This window comes from Clavispora lusitaniae, assembly GCF_014636115.1.
Source record: "Clavispora lusitaniae strain FDAARGOS_655 chromosome Unknown tig00000038_pilon, whole genome shotgun sequence".
NCBI classification, from domain to species: domain Eukaryota; kingdom Fungi; phylum Ascomycota; class Pichiomycetes; order Serinales; family Metschnikowiaceae; genus Clavispora; species Clavispora lusitaniae.
In genome coordinates this window covers 299,280-312,037 of record NW_027093976.1, presented here as the reverse complement: position 1 = coordinate 312,037, position 12,758 = coordinate 299,280, and the positions used below count along the sequence as shown (strand labels likewise).

General features: G+C 49.4%; 6 protein-coding genes across 6 annotated transcripts; 5 read left to right on the top strand and 1 right to left on the bottom strand. All coding sequences in view use genetic code 12, as the record gives it.

Annotated features, from left to right (window-relative positions):
- Nucleotides 1-622: 622 nt before the first annotated feature.
- Nucleotides 623-2,878, top strand: FOB63_001264 (ssDNA-dependent ATPase; the record flags this gene model as incomplete). Its single annotated transcript, XM_002618653.2, has 1 exon — nucleotides 623-2,878. The coding sequence occupies one exon, from the start codon at nucleotides 623-625 to the stop codon at nucleotides 2,876-2,878; it is 2,256 nt and encodes a 751-aa protein (XP_002618699.2).
- A 378-nt stretch (nucleotides 2,879-3,256) lies between these two features.
- On the bottom strand, nucleotides 3,257-5,125 carry PRM1 (pheromone-regulated protein; the record flags this gene model as incomplete). Its single annotated transcript, XM_002618654.2, has 1 exon — nucleotides 3,257-5,125. The coding sequence occupies one exon, from the start codon at nucleotides 5,123-5,125 to the stop codon at nucleotides 3,257-3,259; it is 1,869 nt and encodes a 622-aa protein (XP_002618700.2).
- Nucleotides 5,126-5,958: 833 nt separating this feature from the next.
- SMT3 (SUMO family protein) lies at nucleotides 5,959-6,234 on the top strand (the record flags this gene model as incomplete). The annotated part of the gene is made up of 1 exon (XM_002618655.1): nucleotides 5,959-6,234. The coding sequence occupies one exon, from the start codon at nucleotides 5,959-5,961 to the stop codon at nucleotides 6,232-6,234; it is 276 nt and encodes a 91-aa protein (XP_002618701.1).
- Nucleotides 6,235-7,640: 1,406 nt separating this feature from the next.
- PSP1 (Psp1p) lies at nucleotides 7,641-9,680 on the top strand (the record flags this gene model as incomplete). The annotated part of the gene is made up of 1 exon (XM_002618657.2): nucleotides 7,641-9,680. One exon carries the CDS (start codon nucleotides 7,641-7,643, stop codon nucleotides 9,678-9,680), a length of 2,040 nt encoding a protein of 679 aa, XP_002618703.2.
- Nucleotides 9,681-10,638: 958 nt separating this feature from the next.
- Nucleotides 10,639-11,445, top strand: FOB63_001260 (phosphatase PAP2 family protein; the record flags this gene model as incomplete). The annotated part of the gene is made up of 1 exon (XM_002618658.2): nucleotides 10,639-11,445. One exon carries the CDS (start codon nucleotides 10,639-10,641, stop codon nucleotides 11,443-11,445), a length of 807 nt encoding a protein of 268 aa, XP_002618704.2.
- Nucleotides 11,446-11,796: 351 nt separating this feature from the next.
- FUS1 (Fus1p) lies at nucleotides 11,797-12,612 on the top strand (the record flags this gene model as incomplete). The annotated part of the gene is made up of 1 exon (XM_002618660.2): nucleotides 11,797-12,612. The coding sequence occupies one exon, from the start codon at nucleotides 11,797-11,799 to the stop codon at nucleotides 12,610-12,612; it is 816 nt and encodes a 271-aa protein (XP_002618706.2).
- Nucleotides 12,613-12,758: the final 146 nt, after the last annotated feature.

Below are 12,758 nucleotides of genomic sequence, written 5' to 3'. Positions count from 1 at the left end.
AGAACGGGAGAATTATGCTGCTCAGAAGTTTGAAGAAAAATAGCTAACATATCAGCAAGCAGAACCTATTGTCTCTATTATTGTCTTCAGTGATTCTGTAGTTTTATTCGTAATTCTTCCTAACTCTACGTTCCTCTGTATTCCATATCACTATTTTTGCTGTGGATTCTGTGACTTCCTTATCTGATATCTTTGTAATCTCGTATCTTTCCATTTCTCATTCCGCATGATAAGATCATATGCTTTATATCTACCTACTTCTTTCCATACTCTAGTACCATATCTACACTATACTTATCCGCTTTCCATCTACCTTTCGATTCTTATTGCACCCACTTCATACCCGGAAGATCGAAGAGAAGCTTGCCAAACGGAGCCGAATTCCTGAAGATAGAATCTCGAGAAGTGGCCGAGTTGGCTTCCTCACTAAGATTTTCCAGAAACACATCTGGCTTGTCTCTCTGGGCACATTTTTTTCTTCTTCTCCTCTTCTCTTTTTTCCTCTTCTATCTATTTCCATCTATGTTCCTTCTGTGTATTCCTATTCCTACTGTTCTATTCCAGTTGTTCTCTTCCAGTCCTCCATGTACTTCTATCGCGCATATCAAGGCGCATCTTCTCCATGGAAGAACAGTGTCCTCTTTGCTTCAGAAAGTTCCCGGTCACGTTTCTCGAGCGACATGTCAACAGCTGTCTAGACACACATCATCCTGAAGAGACACGGACCGAGGAGAAACGGGACAAAAATGTGTTTGCCGCGTTGGGGCTCAAAGCCGACTCCAAAAGACCCGAGAAATCGAAAAAGGACGCCACGCTCACCAGCATTTTGATAGCCGAGCGGAAGTTGAAGCGGCGGCAGGAGGAGCTCGAGCGGCGGCTCTTGAAGAGGCCGCGGGAAGACGCGTTGAACAGCTCGCCTGTTTCGGAAAAGCCAGAGAAGGAAAAGATCAAGGCAGAGGCTCAGGACCAGAACGGCCAGCGGCCCACGTTGACGCAGATGCTGGATGCTCCGAGCCAAACACAGGCCTCTACCCAAACACAGGCTTTTACCCAGGAAACGCAGAGGATTCCGGTCCAAGAACATTCAACACAAAATCACTCCAGTCTTCCCAGCCAAAATCATTCCAGTCTTCCCAGCCAAGGTCATTCCAGCGCTCTCAGCCAAGCTAATCTTGCCAGCCAGGACCAGCGGCAGCGAAACCGCGAGTTTCTCCAGCTCAAGAGAGAAGCGGCGCTTCCGCTTGCCCAGAGACTCCGCCCGAAAACGCTAGACGACTTTTTCGGCCAGGAAAAGCTCGTGGGTCCGAACGGGATCCTCCGCAATATCATGGCGTCGCAGCAGATCCCGTCTTTTATTCTCTGGGGCGTTCCAGGCGTCGGGAAAACGTCTTTGGCCCGAATCATCGCATCTAACTCCAACCACAGGTATGTGGAGCTCTCCGGGTCGGAAAGCTCGGCCAAAAAACTCAAAGAAGCGTTTGCCAATGCACAGAACGAGCAGCAGCTCTCGGGAACGAAAACAATCCTCTTCTTGGACGAAATCCACCGCTTCAACAAAGCCGTGCAAGACTTGCTTCTTCCCGTGATCGAAAAAGGCGTGGTGACGGTCATTGGCGCAACCACAGAAAACCCCTCCTTCACCCTCAACAACGCCTTGCTCTCTCGAATGCACACATTTGTCATGGAGCCGCTTTCCCACGAGGCATTGGTGAAAATCTTGAACAAGGGCCTTTTGTTGGTCAACAAAACGAGAAAAATCGTGCACGGGCTCCACCTAATCGCAATGAACAAAGAGGCCATCGACCATATAGCCCGTCTCAGCACAGGCGACTCGAGAGTGGCCCTCAATATTCTCGAGTCGGTCAACGCATATTTGTCGGGCCGAAAGTACAATGCGTTCCCTGACCGTGAAGAAGGAGAAACCATTGATGTTCCAGAAAAAATCGGCATCATCAAGGTGGACTTGGAGAACTTGAAGCCCTTGTTGGCCACGCGGAACTTCCATCAGATGTACGACAAGGTTGGCGAAAACCATTATGATACCATCAGCGCTTTTCACAAGTCCGTGCGGGGCTCTGACGCCGACGCTGCTGTGTTCTATCTCGTTAAGATGCTCAGTGGAGGCGAAGATCCGCTTTTTATTGCTCGCAGAATGATTGTCATTGCCAGCGAAGACATTGGGCTTCGAGATTCTTCGTGCTTGCCTTTTGCCATATCGGCCATGGAGGCAGTGCAGTTTGTGGGCATGCCTGAAGGAGAAATCATTCTAGCGCATTGTGCGGTGAAGTTGGCCCGGGCGCCGAAGTCCACCAAGTCTTATCGGGCCTTGAGAACGGCGCAAGAACTTTTGAAGGAGAAACCGGAGGTGACGAAGTTGCCCATTCCGCTCCACATCCGAAATGCCCCAACGAAGCTCATGAAAGAGTTGGGCTACGGCGAATCTTACAAGTACAATCCGTTTTTCAAGCACGGAATTGCCAAGCAGACTTTTATGCCGCCGGAAATCCAGGACGTGAAGTTTGTGGAAGATACGCATTTGGGAACGATTGTAGACGAGGACGAAGAAAAGGAAAAGTACGACAAGGCAGATGCGGAAGAGCAGGAGTATCGCAAATTCAAAGAGCAGTACCGTCTGTTGGTCAAGGAAGAGAAGCGGAAATTGGGAAGGGCCAGCAGGCGAAAAAACTTGGAACTGATCAAGTCGTTGTATTCGGCGGAGCGCATGTCCAGCTACGACGAAAATCTTGATAAAAGTGATCAGCCGGAATATTTCGATGGGTCGGAACGGGATAATTACTCTGACGATCCGGACTGTCACCACAACTTTGAGTGTTCTTACGACGAGTTCCAGCAAACACCAGAGAAAACAGAGATGTAGGGGCAATGCAGATACATGCAAGAGCACTAAACAAGACAACAAGCTAATGCACTAAAGAAACAGGAAACAAGCTAGTGCACTAAAGAAACAGGAAACAAGACAATGTACTAAAGACAACAGGACACAAAAGAAACAAGCTAGTGCACTAAAGAAACAGGAAACAAGCTAATGCACTAAAGAAAACAGGACACAAAAGAAACAAACTAGTGCACTAAAGAAAACAGTGCAGCAGTACAGACAAGGCAAGTCGATACGAAAACGAAAGAAACACGATACGCAATATCAAGATACGGCGCAGGACGGTGTAAGTAATCCTCTAACTACTAATTGACGTCTCGATTGAATCTACTATGAATCTACTATGAATCTACCGCAGTGTTATGTCTCCGAATACCTGCTTGAGCATGTAAGAAGAAAAGGATCTGTGAACGGGAGGTCGTATTTTTCTCTTTCAATCTCGCTCAAAGGCCGCGGGGAAGTGATCATGGCGATACTTTGCGGGTTCTCCTCCTCCTTGATCAACATAAGAAGGAATCCAACGCCAACGGCCAAAATCCACAATGCAAAAAAACCACAGCTGGTCATTAGCTCGATGCGGAGCATTTCTTTGTACTTGCTGATCAAACTGTGGAGTGCCGCATGGATCTCTTCAGAAACGTCAGACGACAGGTTTGTGAGGCTTCGTACTGTTTCTTCGCTGTACTGCTGGATCTGGGCGTCGGGGAGAAGAGGAAACTCGATTTGCACGTTGTTGGAGATCCACCGAAGCCCTTCCTCCACCATCTCCAACTTGCGTCCGATCGTACAATACACGATTGTTTGGAGCGGCTTGGCGAAAGGCGACGACCCGAAAACAGCGTGGATGGTGTTGTTAACAGCGGCTTGTGACTCGAGAATCTGCTCATAGAGCGTCGCCGTTGTGTTGGTGAGCGAGGAAAACAAGAGGGTGTTTGCCTGGTGCAGCAGCGAGTTCAACAGACGCTGAGTTTCGTTCAAAAACGCCAAAGTCCTCGAGCGTGCAAGTGCCGAGATGTCGTTGTCGTTGCCTACTTCGACCTTCTTCAACTTCTGCTCGATAGACATGAGAATGCAGTATTGAAGTGCTACTGCCGCTGATCCAACTATCCCAAAGCAGAGGCATTTCGTAAGAGCCGGCGTGGCGACATACGAAGCCCACCACCGGACTTTAGGGTGGCATTTCCTCACAAGCCGCGAGGCAAGACGGTGACTATAGTCGTTGAGCATGTTCCCGATCCGAACCTGCTGGTGTTCCACCGAAAGTTCGTCGAGCAAAAGCTGGTGCCTGTTCCAGTTTCGGTATTCCACCCACGCCATCACGCAAAGAAGAAGCAGACAGGCTATTCCTACGGCTATGAGAATGTAGTGGGTGAGTTTCCAAGTTTCGCTGATGGCAACGTCAAAACTCCGCTCGAGCCCGTGACAGGACCCTTGCACAGTCTCCAATTTCGTGCTGTTGCCGCTTTGGTCCCAGCCGATGTGGAAAGATATGTTGCCCACGTCGTATGCCATGAGATCGAGAGGTTTTGTCACCAACAGCGTGAGGTTGGAAAGCACGTTTTCAAAGTCAGGCACATCGTTGGAGAGATTGGCAATCTTGTCTATGTACGACGTTGGAATGGAAATCTGGGAAAGCGAGGCCACTGTCATGTTGAGATTGCTGAGGCCGTCCAGAATGGTGGACGCTTGGGAATCTCCGCCAAAAAGCGACTTCACGGCGTCAAAGCTGCGGAGTAGGCCGCTGATGAGCGTGGAAAGTCCAGAAAGTCCCGAATCAAACGCTCTGATGGTGGCATTTATTGCTGTTTGCACTGCTTTCGTCACAGTTTCCAACATCTCCGTCAACACTTCCAAAGCTCCTCTAACAAAAGCCGTGCAGAGACAAGCGACGGTGCCCAAGTAAAGATCGATGGCAAAGCCAATGAGGCCTTTCATGGCCCAAATAGCCAAGTTGAACAAGTGTTTCGTCAAGTTTTGTGCCGACGCCAAAGCCGCTTCAAGCACCAAGCGAGAAATCGTCGAAACGTGGTTCGGGACAGCCAAAGCTTGGCTCAGAGCATTGTCGAGCTGAGCACATAGAGACAACGCCACTTTCTTGAAGGCTGATAGTGCTGCTGTGAGAGTTTTGGTGAACAAGTATATTTTCACCATAAGAAGAGCCATCACCAAAACATGTGGGTGGAGCCAGATAAGAGAGATTCTCTCTTGTGCATTAAGGTACCTTCGCATGGTATGGAGCTGAATCGGTAGGCCAAGGTCCACTTAAGCTGCCTAGTTGAGGCTAGCGAAGTCTTGAGGCTACCCACGTCTTGTTCCAGTTTTGTTCCAGGCTGAAACACGTTTGAAGCCACGCAAAGACGTTTACAGAACAAAACAGAACAAAACATAAGAACAAACATAATGATAATTGAGCCATTCAAATGAGCAAAGAGCTGAATCTGGTCATTTAAAGCGGAATGGAGTGTGCGGTGGCTGGATTTCGAAGATTTGATATCTTCTCATCTTCAACCAAAGCAATTCATCTCTTTTTTTCTCCGCCAGTTCCTTAAGTCAAGATCTGCTGTGACGTGTAAGTTTCCTTACATGTGTCGCCAAAATGTATTTTTTACTGCCGAATGAAGTTTTTCTGTAGATGGATAGGCTCGTTTCCCAATTCGCAATACTATATAGAATTGGCATTTCTAGAGACAAACACTCACCAAAAAAAAAAAACACACCAAAAAAAAACATAATCAAAGAAAGAAATAGTTTGAAGAAAAGGAAAACGTCCAATTCATTTCGTAATCAATAGTAGTGGCCACAGTATGCCACTACATTCAGCTTCACCAGTACAAACAGAATCACTTTTTTCATCAGTCCACAACAAAACAACAAATCGCCGAAGCAGAAGGAAACCCCGATTCAAGCAGAAGGAAACACATTCTGAAAACTTTACGAACACATTCCGAAACAACCCAAGCCAACTCCATCATTCAAGCAAAAGTTGTCCAACCAGCAGCCTGCATACAGAGATAAACAAAAGCCCACGCCAAAACAACCTCACAAAACTTCACTCCATACCAATGTCCGAACAACCAAAGGAAGAAAAGCCCGACAATACGCACATCAACTTGAAAGTCAGCGATGGCACCGCCGAGATTTTTTTCAAAATCAAAAAAACAACGCCCATGAAGAGATTGATGGAGGCCTTTTGCAAGAGACAGGGGAAGTCGATGGAATCTTTGAGATTCTTGATTGACGGCACCCGTGTGTCGCCAGACAACACTCCGGAAGATTTGGACTTGGAGGACGGTGACGTCATTGAAGCTCACAGAGAGCAGGTGGGCGGTGCTTTGTGAGTAGAAATATACAGTTGAACGAATCAGTGTAGAATAGAAACAAAGACGACGAATAAAAAGACGACGAAAGAGGGAAAGACGACAAAAAGGAAGAGAAGGAAAAGACGACGAAAATGAAGAGAAGGAAAAGACGAAAGGAAGAGAAGGACGCGACCGGACGCCAACAGCTTCAGTATATCCGTTTGGCGAGGATCTGCATTCGACAAGATTCAAGATCTGAGTTCGACAAGATTCAACGTCGAGTTCGAACACTCCACGATCCTGAATATCGTGCTACCAACAAGGCAAGTGCCTTGGACTTGACAGATTGAAGATTCCATTATCTTCTATCAAAAACAGTTACGTTAGTCCTGATATGAGTGAAGAAGACATTCTACCACTGCGATCCGAAACGGCTTATCAATATATCTCCATGCTAGAGCAGATCAAGGACTATGCCGTGGGATGAAGGTTCATTTTAGACGTTATACTACTTTGTTTACCTTTGGAGTATATGCACCCTTCTCCTATATGAGACTCACGATGTTCCTCCCTTGAGATCTTGCCGGTACCGGAACAGCTCGAAAGACACGAGTGACAAGAACCCTAACATTGGATGACACTTGGAAAACTACAGAAAGAAAACTACAAGGATTCGAAGAGAGAACCAGCCATGTGCAAGCCATCCTTAGAATATCTTGTTTCGACAGGCCAAATTTGAGCGTATGTATCCAATCATCATGGCAAAGGGCAGGGCAAGAGAAATCGAGCATCTCAACTAAATCTTCGTCGGGACGGATCTCATTATACATGCTGTCGTATCCATTCGTGTGGTTCCCTTCGTAATACAGTCGTGTAGTGCTTATATAGCTTTTCGTATTTCACTTCCAAAGAAAGACTAGAAAGCCTAAAGAAAGACTAAAGCCTTCTTTGTCATGTCTCAAGGATGACACATGAAAGTGAGACAAAAGGGCAGTACGACGCGAGTCGCGAACGCACGAGACGCAGCACCCGCAGATCCTCATGCATGGAAGCCCTGCTGTCTAAGGAAACAAGCACAAGGTGGTGGACTACACGGTTATGCGGGAGCCAGACATTTGTCTCGTCTAGAAGCGACATTGTGTTTGTGTAATCACCGGAGATAGCATCAGCCACATGTTGCGTCACCGTCAGCGCCCAAGTGCACTCCAAGGGACGGAAAAAGGAAAAAAAGATAAAAGGTTACAAATGGCAATCAAGAAAGACAGCGACATTGTAGTAGGTTCACATGTCGCAAACATGTCTAGTTGATTTCGCGTGTCGAGTGGGGGGCAAAGTCGGGCCAAGCAAATCACGCACGACATGCTCCACCCCAGGCTTTCCTGCAGGCAGCCACAGTCATCTACCTTGTTCTCGCCTCAACTCCACAATACTACAACTTCTTTCCTATGGACTTGAACGTGCCTGATTTTCTAGGGCCGCCGGAAAGGAAACAAAAATCACGCGGTTCTCCGCACTTCCAGGCGTTTCTGCCCCACCCGGACCTGTCGTATTCGCCTCGGGCTTTCGGTTCGAGCGATTTTGGTAGGGGTTTGGGCGAAGCAGAAACGAGCCGAGAAGCATCCATCAAAGACGCCATGTACGGGGGCGGAGGGCGGAAGCTTGATTTTGGGAGATTGTCTGAGCCGGATTCGGGCGCTCCTGATCTGGCGGCGGGCGATTTGGCTGTGAGCCATGAAATTGGCTCCAATAACTTTGGCCGGGCGGCTAATTATGGCGAAATTGGGGCAAGCGAGTATGGCGAATTCGGGGCGCGCGACTTCAAAAGCCCGTGGGGCGAAGTTCGCGGCGACCTTTTGCGCGAGTTCCGCGGGCGCGGCGCGTCGGTGGGGTTTTGGGGCGAGCCGCTGGAGACGCCGCGCGCAAAGTGGCGCGAGCCGCCGCGCGACATGCCGCGCTTCGACCCGTTTGCGTTGCCGGCCGAGCTTCAGGGCGGCGTCGGCACCATTCTGTCGCGGCGGCCGTCGTATGCGGCGGAATCGTTTACGCGCAACATGGCAGGGTTTTCGGCGCAACAGCTTGACCAGGCGTGTGCCCTGCTCCAGCGGTTTTCTGTGGGCGACCAGGAAGAGGGACAAGGCAATTGGAACGACGAGACAGACCATAGCCGAAGCCAGAACCAGAGCAACAGCCAGAACCAGAGCAACAGCCAGAACCAGAACCAGATGCAACACCAAAATCAGAACTTGCAACACCATAATCAAAACCACAATCAGATCCATAATCAGATCCAGAATCAGAACCATAATCAAAACCACAGTCAACACCAAAATGAGATCCAGAATCAAAACCACAATCAAAACCACAACCTCCACAATCAAAACCATAATCAGATCCAAAATCAAAACCGCCAGTTCCCCAAACCCGAGTACCCGCCTGCACGGCCCAGAAACCCCGAAGACCAGACCATCGCCGACGGCCTTCTTTTGCGCGACCAGTGTATCGAGGCGTCGCCCGACTTGCGCACGCTCTACGGGCGGGCCGCGCCCTACTTCCAGGACCGCGCGCTCACGCGCGAGATCGTGGCGCGCCTCAACCGGTTGCTTGCGCGGCCGGCGGTGGCGCAGCTCGTGGCGTTTTTGCGCCGCACAAACTCGCTCGCGCCCCACCGCGCGCTCTGTTTGGTGGCCAACAAAAACGGCAAGTTGGATCTTTTGGCGTACCCGAGCCACAGCAACATCCGCTTCCACACAGACGACTTGGCCATTGTCGACGGCGACCGCGGCAAAGACTTGGCCATGGTTGTGGACCCGCACATCAACGTCGACCTTGCCGTGTTGTTCAACTACGTCAAGAAAATCGAGCACTTGAAGTCGCTCACCATCGTGGACGGCAAGAAAAGCCACCTGCTGCACGAGCCCGCGGCGCAGATTGTCGCCCGCGGCGAAGACAGCGAGCTCACCATCTCGCTTCCGACAAAACAGGTGTTGCGCCTAGCGTCGCCCAAAGAAGTCCATCGCTTGGGCAGCCGCTTCTTGGAGGAGCGCAGGGCGTTTGTCACCTGCCACACCAAGATCGCCGACTTGGCCTTGGACGGCGCGCTCTCGCTTGTGGACGTGGAGTACCAGTTTGACTTCAAGAAGTTGATCTTCTACTACTTTGCCAACTTCCGCCGCGTGGACTTCCGCGGCCTCATCAAGGAGTTGTTCAAAATCTACAAAACCCGCATCTGGCTCTGTGCCGTGTTGCCCGCAGACCAGCCCGACTTGTACATTGCGCCCGACGGCCAGCAGCGCCGCAGCGACTTTTGCCCGCCCAGCCCAATTCCGCCCGAGTACGAACCGGCTCCCAAGCTCGTTCCGCAGTTTTCTGTGGGCAACTTTGAGCTGTTTGTGGGCTCCTACTTCCATCTGCGCAACTTGATGAACTTGCTCACGTATGTGGAACAGGCGGCCGACGGATATTTTTACGGCTTCAATGCTATATAGAGTGATAGATTTATGAGTAATGAGCTGTGTAGTTGGTCGAGACGAAAATGTCAAATGCAACTCGTGTTATATTTTGTCTGCTTCAAGTTGGAACACATACATCCGTCATTCTTTGAAGTTGTCGAGCCTATAGAAGTCCCAATCTTTGAATTCTGTTCACAGTTAATAGTACTACTGCCTTATAATAAAGCTTGCATTAGTAAAAGAAATGACCTTCAATCAATCTACTAACTGATGGATAAGATAAGTGTATGTATCTCAATGCACAGGCTTTCAGTTCTTTGAAAGAATGAAGTTGCAAGTATATCATCTTCGTTCATTGTCACTGTCAATGATCGTCACGACCAGCCTGGAAATTTTAGCAATCATTCTCTACATTTGGAAGACCCAAATATCCTGACGTTCATACATTTTTCAGACAACAACTGTCAAGTCTCTCGGCCCGAACTTATTGACTTGAATGTCGTTCCATGTCGCATGCTGTTGACGGCATGTCGGCGTGTCGCTTTCGCTTTTTGTCGTGATGCAATGTCGCTCATGCATCAACGTGGCTGCGAAAAGTAGGACTATAAAAGGAGCTTGATATCAGGGAAATTTATCTTCAGTTCTACATTTTTCCTACCCATTTGTTTCTTGTTCCTTTCTATATGACTTATGATTTGGTAGAATTAACATTGGGATCTGGTCCATTTTGTCACCTCTAACCTTAGGTCGTCCTTTCTTCAAAAAAGAGCCTGCTTTTCCTGAAAGTTTGCAATCTACTCTTTCTTGTAATTCGGAATTGACCCTATCCTTTGAAGACAAAAAAAAAAAGGACTTCAGCCTTAACATGCTTCTTCATGTTTTCCTCAATTAACGGTAATAGCAACCGAGGCCGAAACACCAGTACATCTCTTCTCCACCTTGCACGCGACATCGTATACCTATGTGATTGTTAAATTCCAAATCGTTCCTACCAATGTCCCTCGCTGCGTATGTTCGTCTGCCGCGGTGCCGCCGCCATGTTCCAGACTGGATTGCAGCTATACTTATAACCGTCTTTTTTCTTGGTGTTGCCGAGCATATCGTACCGTTCCATCGCCAGTTCAAGTTGAGTGATCCAACCATCCAACACCCATTCGCTCTCGTTGAGCGTGTTTCTGGACCCGAATGTCTTGTTTTAGCCGCATTTATACCTCCTATAGTCATGGCATTGGTGACGTTCATCAAGCACCGCAACCGTCCCGACCACGCATGGCACGTGTGGACAGTGTCCGTCCTTGGCGTCTTCCTCGCTGTCAGCACCGTGGGAACGGCTACAGACATCTTGAAGGCCTGGATCGGGCGCCCTCGTCCAGATTTCCTTGTGCGCTGTGGGCCTCGGCAAGGAACTCCATTCGATGAGTATGTCACTGCGGAAGTATGCACTGCGCCATTCGGCATGATGGTTTTGGAAGACGGAATGCGTTCTACGCCGTCAGGACACCTGGCCATCTCTTTCGCCGCATTTGGCTTTTTATCGGCATGGCTCGCTGCCCAATTCGGCGTGGCAGCGACAGAAAGACCCATTCACTGGCACTTTGCCGCTCTTTTGCCGCTTGTGTTGGCCTTTTATGTGGCCTTGTCCCGGACCCAGGACTATCGCCACCACTTCGTTGATATAATCTTGGGTGCTTTTCTAGGCATTGGTGCAGCAACCACCTGCTACCGCAAGTACTTCCCCGCCATTAGCGAAGGCGCGGATCCTCTTGACTCGGCGGACCAAGAACCACAGCTTCCGCTTTAGCTCAAGTAACTGTATTAGAAAGGTTCCGTAATCTGCCTAGATCTTACAATTGCATCGATAATGAGATCCTTTGACATGTTTCGCATTTTACACTTGCATCTGACCATGTTTCAGCAATGTTTCAAATGTCCCAAATGGGTCTCTGCCTCATTGGGATTTAGAGTGTTTCTACAGTGTCGAAAAGATGTGACGCAATCGGTCTTATTCGTTCTGACGGGTGTTTGAAATAACCGTCTGTGCGTCTGCGCTTGCATCATATGCGATGTCATCAGCTTGTCGCACTGGTGTCACATCTTGAATCTCGGGCTATAAATACAGTGTGTCCCGTTCCAGTACCCCTTCTTCGCCATCATGTTGCTCCGTCGCGATCTGTCTGATACCACCATAATCCGCATATTGACGCTTACTGTCACCTCTAGCCTGCAGCAGGCGGAGTCGTTTGTTCAGGTCACCCTCACTGTACCTGTCCTGCCAACATCAACGCAGCCCGTGAATCCTATTCTTCTTGCGTCTTACGAACAGCTGCCAATCAATTATTACGCTTCAACTTCTGGCTCGTCGTACACACCCAGCACTTCCACTGCGTCCTCTGCTCTGACGACGATGCGCGTGCTGTCTGCCACGCCGCTGCCATGGAAGCCAATGTCAAAGTCGCTGAACTCAAATTTGGGACTTGCAATCGGCATCCCCATGGCTGTGGTGGCTGCAGTTATTCTTGCGTGTGTGGCGTGGCTCGTTATGCGCAAAGTGCATGGCCAACTGCCCGATGTCCTTGCAGTTGAGAAAACGTCGTGGCGTCCAACATCTCCCGGATCCAAGAGGTTGGGTCCACGTCCAGATCCACCAAAGCGCACGTTTCTCAACCGCCTAAGCCGTATCCTGGATTGGCCCGCATCACCGGCGTCATTTTGCCCACCGATACTTCGTCGCTTCCATCTTCTGGCCTCGGATAAGCTGCCAAATCCACCACCCCCTCCAGAGAAGCCTGCTGTCAGTCGTGTAGTGGTGCGATCATACACGAAGCGTTTAGCAGATGAGTTGTCCCTTCTGGTAGGGCAATCTGTAGAGGTGATCCAAACGCATCTGGACGGATGGGCTCTGGTTCGTGTGGACGGCAACGAGGGTGTCGTACCAATGGCGTGCTTAGGTAGGTCGCAAGGCAAATGAAAGCAGAGACTTGATACAACGAGATTTCTTGTCTTACTGAGAGGTCCGAGGCCATTTGTCTACCATTGGTGACGGGTCTATAGACCGTGTTTATCATCAGCTTGTCTCGGAACTGCTGACGAAACTGAAATGTGCAAAATATGCAT